Source organism: Epinephelus fuscoguttatus, linkage group LG24 (assembly GCF_011397635.1).
Source record: "Epinephelus fuscoguttatus linkage group LG24, E.fuscoguttatus.final_Chr_v1".
NCBI classification, from domain to species: domain Eukaryota; kingdom Metazoa; phylum Chordata; class Actinopteri; order Perciformes; family Serranidae; genus Epinephelus; species Epinephelus fuscoguttatus.
In genome coordinates this window covers 3253122-3266345 of record NC_064775.1, presented here as the reverse complement: position 1 = coordinate 3266345, position 13224 = coordinate 3253122, and the positions used below count along the sequence as shown (strand labels likewise).

The window sequence follows — 13224 nt, the reverse complement described above, 5'->3', positions numbered from 1 at the left end:
GGCTTCATTTTTGTTGACAAGACGAGATGAGACGAGACGAGACCAGACCAGACCAGACGAAAAAATGTTAGTGGTGGACTATCGGACATTGAAAGCCGAGAACGACTGTGCTATCTTCAAATGCCGCATGAGCGACAGGCTGGTAAGGATGTTTCACTTACCGTTGAACGGCAGACATAAGGGTCCGTCCTAACACTCACACTTCCCCTCACAATTGGCCCTAGCCCTTGTTTTTGAGTGTTCTCGCGAAGGGCTAGGGTGTCCCAAACTTAAGGGAAGTGCTTTTCAGCCCTTTAAATCCCCGCTTAATTTGAAGGGCCGTGCGATGCACACTTACGAACCCATCTCAACTGAGGGGAAGATTGAATTTCCCAGGATGTAGTGCCAAACTATCCAGCCAGGCGAGTTTTCCAGGAAGATGGCAGCCTCCATGAGAAAAAAGACGCACAATTGTAAGTGCTATTTTCGCAAATAAGCATGCAAAAATTCCAAAATATGTCGGAATGTGTTACGTTTCGTTGAGTTAGTGAGTGAGTGAATATGAATGCTTGAAAACTGATAATTCACAATGTAGCCAACATGAATATCTACAGAGTTCTCTATGCCTACGTCGACGATACGCGTCTGTTGCGCTAATTTGCATGAAGTGGCGTCCCAATTCGTAGGTAAAATTCCCGTCTCCATTTTCCCTGTAATTAGTGTGAAATCAGTGTGTTACGGAGATCACAAGGTATCAGATTTTTTCCTTTTTCTGCTTTTACAAGTCACAACAGACGAGACTCACCTGGCCGATGTCCACTGAGGGGTTCACACTTCTACCAATGTCCACCACAAGGTCCGTCCTCACTGTCTGCGAGACAAAAACCAACACAGTTCTGTCAGATTGTAAAGATCTCACTCAGTGAGACGGCTGATGTTGAGGTACAAAGGTTCAGTTCACACCCTGTAGTCTCCTGTGAGGCAGTCCAGCTCCACTTCACAGCAGCATGCTCCGTATGTGAAGTAGGCGTACGGCTGTCCCTCCATCTTGTCCCAGTCCATGTAGAGGTCTGGACCTCTGAGGACACATGGGGAGCTGTCAGCGTCACTTCGTACATCGACACATTAAATCTAACAGATTTCTGCTGTACCTGTAGAATCCAGTCGCCGATAAACTGATTTTCTCAAAAAACGCTGCCGTGATCTGAGTGCAGATTAAAGAAATTATTCAGTTTCCAATTTTATTATGCAATCCCAGAGACTTTAGGTTTTCCTTTCTTATCAAATCATACCCAACTCTCCCATGATCCTTTGGGGTCCTTCTGCCTGATCGGCTCCAGGCGCTGGTACAGAGTCTGGCAGGCAATCTGATGGAGACACAAATAAAAATATTACCTGCAAGTTTTATTCTTAATTTATTATTACTACTATTCTAGTTTTTAATTAATCTATTTTTTCATTACTTTTCTTTTTTCTTTTCCAGCAATGCCCTGAATTCACGTTAATATGGGCAAGAAGGATATAAAATATAAAACGACCACAATAAAATGATGAAAAAGTCCACATAAAAAATAAATCAGCAATGTCTGAGGAAAAATAAACAGCTATAAAAACAGTAAAATGACAGAAAAATAAATTAATCAAAAATATAAATAACCAATAAAGAAGTCTGCCAGAAGGAAGAATATACCACAACAACACCAATTAAAAAAACAAAAACATTACAATGGTCTACTGACACATACCAAACTATTATAACTTCAATACCTCTTGTAAAATATATATAAGTATATTTACTGTTATTTACTATGATTGTTATGCATTTTTTTTGGAATATTTCCTTTCTCTTTTGTCTCTTCTTTATCATTAACAAGTAAACACACACTCATGCACACATGCCCTGTGTCAGTGTTTCTCAAATGGGAGTATGGGTACCCCTAGGGGTGCTTTGGAGTACTGCAGTACGTAGGTGAGATTTTTTCAAATGTCCAATTAAAACTAGAATTACCGCCCAAGTTTAAAGTTTCTCTGACAGTCTCCATTCATGTCAGTGAAAACATGGATGCTTCACACACAGAAGATCTATACAATCAGCACAGTTTCAAGATTAGAGTCACCAATTCAGTATCTGACCAAATGTCTCCCCTTCTGTTCCTGAGATATGACGTTAAAACACGATGATGTCACGGTCAAGCTGACCTTTGACCTTTTGGATATAAAATGTCATCACTGCATCGTTTTATTCTGTTAGACATTTGTGGGAAGTTTTGTCATAATTAGTGTATGAATTCTTGAGTTATGGCCAAAAGATTTTCAGTTTAATTCAGTTTATTCTTCAGTCAAAGTTGACATTTGTGCCAAATTTAAAGAAATTCCCTTTAGGTATTCTTGAGATGTTGTGTTCACATGAATGAGACAGATGCAAGGTCACATTGACATGTCTGACCACCAAAATATAATCAGTTAATCGCTGACTGTTAAGTGGACGTTCGAGCCAAATTTGAATAAAAATCCCACAAGTCTTCTTGAGATTCATGAAAATTAAACAGACGTGAGGTTACAGTTACCTTTGGACACCAAAATCATCCTCATCCAGTTCATCCTCAAGTCCAAGTGAACATTTGTACCACACTTCAATAAATTCCCTCAGTCTGTTCTTGAAATAATCACGTTCACAAGAATGAGACAGATGCGAGGTTATGGTGACCTTGACCTTTCACCCTTGACCACCAAAATCTAATCAGTTCATCCTCAAGTCCACGTTTGTACCAAATTTTAGGAAATTCCCTCAAGGCATTCTTGAGCTACCGCATTCACAAGAATGAGACATACAAGGTCACAGTGACCTTGACCTTTGACCAATGAAAACCACATACATTTTTCTGTTTGTGTACTTTACTTTTCACAAATGACATAATAAATAAACACATAAATAACTAATAATAATAATAATAAAACTACTACTACTAATAATAATAATTCTGATACAAAGAATAGCTTAATGCTTAAAAAGAACCAACATTAAATGCAGGAATGGACTTCACCTTGACCGCCATGCCGTTGGCGTCAGTTCCGAAGGAGGCAGCAGAGGGGCAGGTGTTAGGAACAGTGTTGGTGCTGGTTTCGCTGATGTAGATCTTAGAGTGTGGGATGTGGAGCTCCCGACTCGCCACCTAACAGCAAACAGGAAACAAACCTGGAGCTGAAAGGATGGTACCAACAATGTTCTTTATGTTTGTTAACAAAACGCATGAAAACTATTAGAATTTTATCCAGAAAACTATTGTCTAAATGTCTAAATTTACATTCAGTCAGGACCACTCTAGTCAAGGAAAACTTTATTTCCATTTGCAGTATTATATTTGCCGGTATGGCTCTGTTCTGGGGCCTCTCTGCTTTTCTTAGGGCCTATGCTGAAAGCCAAAGGTCAAATGTATAAATATATGTTTGTAATGTTTGTTCATTTATGGAACATTCACACATTTATCAGCAGTCTGTGAACATCCCTCACCAACAGGTGGAGCAGCCTGTAATGGGATGTACTGTGGAGGCCAGTGGACACTGACTTCCTGCTTCTTTACAGTACCTGTTGGATTTTAGTGTGGAGTCCCTGACCCATCTCCGTCCCACCATGAGTGACCAGGACAGAGCCGTCTTTATAGATGTGGACCAGAGCTCCGGCCTTTAACACACAAAAACAAGCACACAACCACCATCAGAGTTAATTTTAAATGTTTTTTAAAAAAGACAACTAGCAATGTGGCACCAGGTGGACTTGTCAAGTTCGTTGAATAGACTAACATTAACATCTCCGTTATCTTAACGCTGGGATAGGCAGTTTTATTTTGGGGTCACTGGGCAAAAATCCCATGATAAACTTTAAGTATATTGTAATTCTAGTGGGCTGAGAAAACAACTGTTCTCACTACAAAGTCGTCAAATACCGCCGCTTGGTTGGTGACGTCCACATCAGACACTGACAAGAAAAGCCATCCCTTCTCAGCAGTATGATTCACCAGTTTATAACACCACCGGACGTCGTCAGTTTGAAATGCCACTAGAAAACAACGTAACTTAAGGGGCTGGAAAGTCGCTACTTGATGTAGATGGGCCCAAGAAACACCGGACTTTCACCCAGGAGCCTGGTGTTTGCTTCCTGTATGAATGTTGAGCAAAACCATGATTTTTGTTTCTAAACGTGACCACCTGCTTCTGTTGCACAAGAAAATCAATGCAAGTACGAGGTGTTTTACCGACTTCGTAAGTTTATTTTGAAAAAGACTTTATGCATCTAACGAGCAGAAACTGTACATTTCCTGTGAAAACCAAAGTGCAATCACCAATAGACAACCACGAGCAATTGCAGCTGCTTCATACAGTAACCAGTGTTTCCCATACATCAATTTATTTAATCTTTTTTCACTGTAGAGCTAAAATTTGCGAGCCATCCTCCTGTCTCTCCGCCTTGCTCCCTGCCATTGTGGACTACTTTGCCGGGAGGAGAGCGGACGCCAGCTCCAGAGACAAACCCCCAGTCAGCAGCCACAGCAACCTGAATCCAGTCAGCACAAACCCTAGCTCAAAGGGACCGGACAGCCCCAACTCCCCACTGGATCAGCAAACATTCTGTTGCTCCCACAGGTTAGACCTGACGCTGCTGTCTACCACCAGCCTGCTGTGACATCCAGTGCTGGGGGGGGGTTGCTATTCTGTATTGTCTCCTGAGCTGCTGTCTGATCCCTTCTCTACTAACAAGTCCACAAAGGCGGGGAGTGAGGCGGAAAGACAGTCGGGTGGCTAGCAGCTTTCTCCAGAATTCTGCCTACCCCAGCTTTAAGGCAACCAAGTCTGAAAATCTAAACATACGTCTGAGCTGCATTTGTGTTTAAATCCCTACAAAAACGTACACTCAGCCAGTATAGGTGGGAAAACATTTTCATGGCATGGCTAAAGGGTTGAGCAAAACAAAACTGAATTCCACAGACCTGATTTAAGAAGCTCTCCCCAAATGCAATCCCATATTTAATGGGGATGATGGCCATCCCTCTCTTCTTCCAGCGGTTCTGCTGGTTAAACTGGTCCACAGCTCTGCGGCGGGCGCTGTAGTCAGACTTCCCTTTACATTCCTCCCAGCAGCGCAGCATGTTCTCCGGGTCGAACTCAAACTTGTAGTGAGTGACTGACGGCCCCTTGTACATGTTGATCTCCCGAATCTGAATGAAGAATTTGAAAACAGAAATAAGTTACACCGTATTTAGTACTTGTTAAAAATAAGATATCGACCAGTGTCTGCTACTTCTAGTTTTTGGAATCTCTTTGGTGAGATGGAATACAACCTGGTCTGCTGGGCGTCCCAGCACCATTGCCACGTCGTTGATCATGATCTCCATGACCATGAGGCTCTGTGGCACGCCAAAGCCCCTGAAGGCGGTGTTGGAAGGCAAGTTGGTCCTGCAGGCAGCACCATGGCCTCTCAGGTTGGGGATGTTGTAGGCATTGTCGAAGTGAAGCAGAATTTTTTCTACCACCTGCAAGAAGAAAAGAAATCCATGATTACATGACACTTTTTCTCTTTAGAACTTCATAATAAACATAATCGCTTGAACCAACCAGAATAGATTCATCCACAGTGTAGCCAGCGTTGGTGTAGTATTGGATATCTGCAGCAACAATCCTTCCGTCATTCATGAAACCGACCTGAAACAAACAGCAAACAGGATTTCTTAGAGCAGTAAAACAAAAGTTTGGATCAGCAATAAAATGTGAAATTTTGTCATATTTAGCATATGAATCCTTGAATTATAGCCAATACCCTTTTTTGTGAGGTCACACTAACCTTGACCTTTGACTAACAAATACTAATCAGTTTATCCTTGATTCCAAGTGGACGTTTGTGCCAAATTTGAGGAAATTCCCTCAAGCTGTTCTTGAGATATCAAGTTCATGAGAATGAGCCAGAAGAGGTCACAGTAACCTTGATCTTTGAACTATGATCGCCAAAACCTAATTAGTTCATTGTTGACTTCAAGAGGTTGTTTGTGCCAAATTTAAGGAAATTCCCTCTAGGTGTTCCTGAGATATTGTGTTCCCGATAATAAGATGGATGCAAGATCAGAGTGACCTTGACATTTGACCACCAAATGCTAATCAATTCATGCCTGCGTTTGTGCCAAATTTGAGGAAATCCCCCAAAAGGTGTTCTTGAGATATTATGTTCTCAAGAATAAGACGTATGCAAAGTAATAGTGACCTTCAAGTTTGACTATAAGTAGACGTTTGTGCGACATTTGAAAAAAAAAAAAAACCCTCAAGTCCTCTTAAGATATTGCAGTCATGTGAATGAGACAGACGTGAGGTTTTAGTGACCTTTGACCACCAGAATCTGCTCAGTTCATCTTTGAGTCCAAGTAGACGTTTGTGCCAAATTTGAAAAAGTTCCCTCAAGTTGTTCTTGAGGTATCACATTCTCAAGAAAGAGATGAATGCAAGGTCACAGTGACCTTGACCTCAACCACCAAAACGTAATCAGTTGATCCTTGACTCAAAGTGGACGTTTGTGCCAAAATTTGAAGCACTGTTTGAATGTTAGCCGCCATGACAATTATGGCCTTCGCGTTAAGCATTTCAGAGTGATGCAGCATTCCCTTCTCAAATGGTTCAGTTTTAAGGAAAAGACAAAGTATCCAGTATTTATTCATCTAGGATAATTTTTCGGGTTTATCTTGGGAACCTTTGCAGAGCCTCGAACCCCGAGGTCTGATTGAAAGATTTTTCTTGAGAACCTTGCTGAAATGAAAGCCAAAGTGTGTACTTTGTATTTTGCCAGGACAGGGTGACGGCCTCCCGTGATCAACATGTCCTCTCCTCGCTCCAGGACACAGCGCACTGCACGATTGGTCCTAAACAGAAAAAGAAGAACTCACAACATCTCCTGCTTTGCTTTGATTCCCATCATGTCACTGTGAATGTTTTCTGTACTCACTGATCACTTTTGAAATTGACAAGAAATTTCTGATCCTGTTTGTTGTAGTTTAATTCACTGTGACTTACTTCCATGCAGCCACAGAGGTAATGGAAGCCAGTGTCGCAGTTGTAATGATCTTTCCGCCAAAAGCTCCGCCTATCCTTTTGATGTGACAGGTGACCCTGTTGGACGGGATGCCCAGGGTCTCCGCTATTGCGGTCTGAAGTCAGGAAAATGAGACAAAGCAAACGACAACAATCCACCTCACCTCTGATTTCTCTTTCAGCAATGGTAGTGATGTTAATGAAAAGCTATCAACATTTTATGATCAATGTCAGTCTAAAAATAACACGTTCATGAGATGATGATGCATCATGAACTCTCTTCTGTCTCTTTATTGAAGAAATGAATAGAAATCTTAGAACATATTTACAAAGGATGTCCCCATCTGTTCTCAAAGGTCAGTATCAGAGTCAATCAAGACTTTTTTTTTAACTGTGAGGTCACAGGACCTTTGACATTTGACCACCACACTCTCATCAGTTCATCATTAAATTCAAGTGAGCATTTGTGTCAAATTTGAGGAAATTACCTCAAAGTGTTCTTGAGATATCACGTACACAAGAATGAGATGGACACAAGGTCACAGTGACTTTTGACCACCAAAATCTAAACAGTTCACTGCTGAGCCCAAGTGGACATTTGTGCCATATTTGAGGAAATTCCCTCAAAGTGTTCTTGAGATAACGCTTTCACAAGAGTGAGACGTATGCAAGGTCACAGTGACCTTTAACCACCAAAATCTGATCAGTTCATCGTTGAGTCCAAGTGGACGTTTGTGCCAAATTTGAAAAGAAAAAAAATCCCTCAAGGTGTTCTTGAGATATCACGTTCACAAGAATGAGATGGATGCAAGGTCACAGGACCTTTGACATTTGACTACCAAAATCTAATCAGTTTATTGTTAAGTTCAAGTGAACATTTGTGCCAAATTTGAGGAAATTCCCCAAAGTGTTTTTGAGATATCATGTACACAAGAATGAGATGGACACAAGGTCACAGTGACCTTTGACCACATCAATCTAATAAGTTTGGCGCTGAGTCCAAGTGGACGTTTGTGCCAAATTTGAGGAAATTCCCTCAAAGTGTTCTTGAGATATCATGTACACAAAAATGAGATGGACACAAGGTCACAGTGACTTCTGACCACCAAAAAATAATCAGTTTGTCGCTGAGTCCAAGTGGACGTTTGTGGCACAATTGAAAAGAAAAAAAAATCCCTCAAGGTGTTCTTGAGATATCACATTCACAAGAATAAGATGGACGCAAGGTCACAGTGACCTTTGACGACATCAATCTAATAAGTTTGGTGCTGAGTCCAAGTGGACGTTTGTGCCAAATTTGAAAAGAAAAAAAAAATCCCTTGAGGTGTTCTTGAGATATCATGTTCATAAGAGTGACACGTACGCAAGGTCACAGTGACCTTCAACCGCCAAAATCTGATCAGTTTGTCACTGAGTCCAAGTGGACGTTTGTGCCAAATTTGAAAAGAAAAAAAAAATCCCTCGAGGTGTTCTTGAGATATCACGTTCACAAGAATAAGACGGACGCAAGGTCACAGTGACCTTTGACCACATCAATCTAATAAGTATGAAATAACTTTACTATGAAAGTATCTGTGTACCTGAGTTAACGTCGGCCACTGGGTGGAGACGTAAGCTCTGAACTCCTTCTCCTCACCAACAGGAACAACCAGCATGCTCTGGGTCTCCATGTAGAAATGCTCCTGGCCACCCATCCGAAACTCTCCTGAGGAAATGATTACAAAAACCATTGGACGAACGAAAAAAGTCTGGTTCTGTTTTATATACATGGGATCAGTCATAGTACTCAATTTTTTTCAGGTCTCAGGTCTGAGACAAAAGTCACCAAATTTCACTCATTCCTTAAACAGACTTTACCTTCATGAACCTGATCAACAGTTTGAAAGGCTTTGGTCACATCTCCTCTCTCAATCCTCCTCTGAGGCTCAAAGAAAGACGACCTCTCAATGGCTTCCTGTCACAGAAAGAAACACAATAAGAAGCTGCAATGTCAAGTCGCGCACATTTTACTTGCAGAAAGTGTTAATTCCAAACTTTCAAGCACGCTTAAAGGAAAACTTCGGCATTTTTCAACCTGAACCCTGTTTCCCTGTGTAAACTGGTCAAAGAGACACAAGTCACGGGGGCAGCAGGCCAAGCAAAGCACCCTAGACATCCCTCTCCCCGGCAACGCTTTCCAGCTCCTCCTGGGGGAGCCCGAGGCGTTCAAAGGCCAGATGAGATATGTAATCCCTCCAGTGTGTTCTGAGTCTGCCCCGAGGCCTCCCTCCAGTGGGACATGCCCGGAACACTTCCAACAGGAGGCACCCAGAAGGATGCCCGAACCACCTCAACTGACCCCTTTTGTCACGAAGAAGCAGCGGCTCTAGTCCGAGCTTCTGACCTTACCTGTAAGGAAACTCATATCGGCCACTTGTATCCACAATCTCATTCTTTCGGTCACTACCTGGAGCACATGACCATAGGTGAGGAAGATTATTCACTGGATTTCAATACTATGGATGAGGCTTTTGAATTTGACTGCTGCCCGTATGTATGTGGAAAAATGTGGCATTTCCGACCAGTGCTTTCAAAATGAGGACCTACACTTCATCAACTATCTTCATCGGACATGGACACACTGAAGTTTTGGCTCGTTGTGCTACAAATGGATCCAAACACTCCTGTCTACACTGTGAATGCAGACCTGTTCACATCAGTCTCTTTGACTAATTTACACAAGGAAATAGGGTCCCAGTTAAAAAATACCGAAGTTATCCTTTAACATCTGGAGCAAGTATCTGAAAAACAGCATCTTGTGCTGGATTAGTTTAATGACAGTAACAGCTGGACTTCACAGACCTCTTGGGTGAAAACCGGGTCAGGCAGGTCCTCATAGCTGATCTTCACAGCCGCTGCTCCCTGTCTAGCGTGTACCCTCGTATCAGCGACCACCGCACATATCCTCTGGCCGACGCAGGACACCTACAAAGGAACCAGTTATAGACACTGGTGACGGGGACGTAGCTTTCACCAGAGCCTTAAATTCAAAGGTCTTTACCATAACTAAGTCGGAATGAACAGCAACAGAAATAATACTGTTAGAAAGGGAAATCAGAACCCTCGTTTGACTGCAAAAGACCTGCAGGAAGATTTCTCAGTCTCTGGAGTGGTGGTGCACTGTTCTAGTCATCGGAAGAAAACCTTTCCTGTGCCACAAAATTCAGCGTCAGAAGTTTGCAAAGGAACATCGAAACTAGACTGATGAAGTTAAAATAAAACTTTTTGGATGCAATGAGCAAAGGTATGCTCGGAGAAAGAAGGGACACCTGTCCAACTGTTAAACACGAGGGTGGATGGATGATGCTTTGGGCTGACCAGGGGTGCCCAAACTTTTGCATATACATACACACACCATAAAAAAGGGATGTGCATGCACTCACACTCTACCTCGGTTTCGGCAAATAGCTCCTCATCATAACCAAACATCTTCCGAACTTTCTGCCCAGGAATATCTTTGGCCCTGATAACATCGACAACACCGGGAACCTGCAGAGCCTCGCTCACATCCAGCCCGCTGTTAAATGAAACAAATATTTAACACTGGTTGTGTAGTCAAACAAAAAGTGGCTCAGAGATCATCTTCCTTTCTCCTTACGTGATTTTAGCATGTGCACGAGAGCTGGTGACCAGAGCCAGGAAGAGCTCACCATCCGTTCTCGGGATGTCATCACAGTACACGGCCTCACCTGTGGCCTGGCTGATGGCAGAGCGATGCATGACGGGGCGCCCCACTGGGTCCTGGTCACTCTGGTCCTTTGACACATGCTGGAGAAGAAGAAGAAGAGGTAGTCAGGTATTTCCCTGCAAATAAACCTTGTTTACTGCTAGTTTTTTTTTGCAGCGGGTGTTTCATCAAACTGTGAAAATGCTTTGATATTTTCTGACCTGGAACTCCTGCAGGCTGGGTTGAATCTCTCTGGGTAAAGGATGGACCGGCATCTTCTCAGGAAGCTCATCTGTAATCACGTTCTATGCACAGAAACTCTTTGTAAGTCTCTAAAAATGTACGTTTGAGGCAAATAACACAATGCAATGTCTTTTTATTTTTAATCAGTGCCTTCACCTACCATTTCCCTGAGTTTCTGCAGGACTTCCAGGTAGAATTTGAAGAGGAAGCTGAGAGTCAAAGAGCGGCGAAACTCCACCTTTCCTCCAGGAGCCGAGGGAGGGAGGACCAACTCATCCAGGAGGACGTCATAGGCCTGGCTGAGGGTCTCATCATCCCAAGGCCTGAAGGAAACACTCGCTGCTAATGCCTGTTTGCTTTTATTTTATCTATACTGAAAATCAAGATGCTTTCTGGTTTCAGTTTACCTAGTGGACAGAAGAAACACAGAACAAACACAAGGACGAAACAGAAAAGAAAGAAAGAGGAAGGAGGAAAAGAAGGAATGGAAGAGGTTGGTAAGGAACTAGAATTACCGCCTTGTGGTTGTAAGCCTCCACAAACCAGTCACAGACGATCTATAAAATCAGCACAGTTTCAAGAGAGTGTCACCAATATAGTATCTGACCAAATGTCGACGCTGACATTGAGTAATGGCCAGAAATAAGTTTTACGCAGAACATTATGATGTCACAGTCAAGCTGACCTTTGACCTTTTGGAAATAAAACATCAACAGTTCGTTATTCTATCCAGTTAGACATTTGTGTGATATTTTGTCAAAATCAGCACAAGAATTCCTAAGTTATGGCCAAAAACATGCTTTGTGAGGTCACAGTGACCTTGACCTTTGACCACCAAAATCTAATCAGTTAATTGTTGCGTCAAAGCAGGCTTTTGTGCCAGATTTGAGATAATTACCTTAAGGCGTCCCTGAGATATTGCGTTCCTAATAATAAGATGAACACAAGGTCAGCGTGACCTTCACCACTGACCACCAAATTCTCACCAGTTCATCCTTGAGTCCAAGTGGACATTTGTGCCAAATCTGAGGAACTTCCCTCAAGGTGTTCATGAGATATTAGGTTCTGGAGAATGAGACAGACAGATGGTTACAGTGACCTTTGACAACCAAAATGTAATCAGTTCATCGTTGAGTCCAGGTGGAAATTCCCTTCAGCCGCTCTTGACATGTTATATTCCAGAGAATGATGTCTTGAGTTAAGGCCAAAACATGTTTTGTGAGGTATCACTGACCTTGACCTTCGACAACCAACTTCTAGTTAGTACATTTTTGACTCCAAGTAAACTTTTGTGCTAATTTGAGGAAAATTCCTTCACGGCCTTCTTAAGATATCGCATCCACAAGAATAAGATGAATGGGGTCACAGTGACTTTGACCACTGACCGCCAAAATCAGTTTCCACGTGAACGTTTGTGCCTAATTTGAAGAAATTTTCTACAGGTGTTCTTGAGCTACTGCGTTCACGAGAATAAGAAGGATGCAAGGTCACAGTGTCATTGACCACTAAAATGTAATCAGTTCATTGTTGAGTCCAAGTGGCTATTTATACCAAATGTGAGGAAATTCCATCAAGGCATTCTTAAGTTATCATGTTGACGAGAATGAGATGGACAGACGGACAACCCGGAAACATTATGCTGCCGGCCTCAGCTGTCAATGCGTGGAAGTATAAAAAGGAAGGCAGGAAGGAATGAGAGAAGGAAGGAAGGTGGAGAGGAAAGGAAAGTTTATAGGACAAAAGGACGGACATGGACACAAAGAAAACATAAAGACGGAATAAGGCAGTAGCTAGGAAATTATAAAAGACAAGAAGCAGAGAGCAAATGAATAGCAAGGAATGAAAAATTAAAGATGGAATAAAGGAACTAAAGAAAGTTACGTGAAAGAAAATACTGCTGATCCACTTCTAATCTAAAGGACAGCAAAACTAAAACACTGATGAGACTAAACTGACCTTGTGGTGATAGCTGCGCAGGTTTTGGTGGCACTAACGGTGGTCGGCCCCATTCCCCCATAGTAAATACTGACGTCCCGAACCACTCTGGACCCCTCTGAGAAAAACACTCTCATCCCCGTCGTCACTGTGGAGAAGGAGCTCTCCTTCCTCGGAGCCTGGCGGAAAGCTCGAACAAACTCTCCCTGCAGAGCAGACAGCGTAGTCATCAAGTAATTACAGTAAATGTTTCACCATTTTATCAACTGGTCTAAACAGGACAGAATGCCTAC

The 13224-nt window shown here is 42.4% G+C and overlaps 1 protein-coding gene across 1 annotated transcript in view; it reads right to left on the bottom strand.

The window, feature by feature from the left end:
- aox6 (aldehyde oxidase 6) overlaps nt 1-13224 on the bottom strand; it is a 28286-nt gene that overhangs the window by 3414 nt on the left and 11648 nt on the right. The window contains exons 14-32 of the mRNA XM_049570166.1: nt 12953-13137; nt 11157-11319; nt 10975-11058; nt 10685-10854; nt 10477-10603; nt 9889-10011; nt 8905-9001; nt 8628-8752; nt 7030-7163; nt 6791-6878; nt 5590-5676; nt 5316-5507; nt 4965-5192; nt 3566-3661; nt 3024-3152; nt 1272-1346; nt 1131-1183; nt 943-1057; nt 785-850 (exon numbers count right to left, since the gene is read on the bottom strand). Of these exons, the coding sequence (XP_049426123.1) occupies nt 785-850; nt 943-1057; nt 1131-1183; nt 1272-1346; nt 3024-3152; nt 3566-3661; nt 4965-5192; nt 5316-5507; nt 5590-5676; nt 6791-6878; nt 7030-7163; nt 8628-8752; nt 8905-9001; nt 9889-10011; nt 10477-10603; nt 10685-10854; nt 10975-11058; nt 11157-11319; nt 12953-13137 (2337 nt within the window). The remainder of the gene's footprint in view (nt 1-784; nt 851-942; nt 1058-1130; nt 1184-1271; nt 1347-3023; nt 3153-3565; nt 3662-4964; nt 5193-5315; nt 5508-5589; nt 5677-6790; nt 6879-7029; nt 7164-8627; nt 8753-8904; nt 9002-9888; nt 10012-10476; nt 10604-10684; nt 10855-10974; nt 11059-11156; nt 11320-12952; nt 13138-13224) is intronic.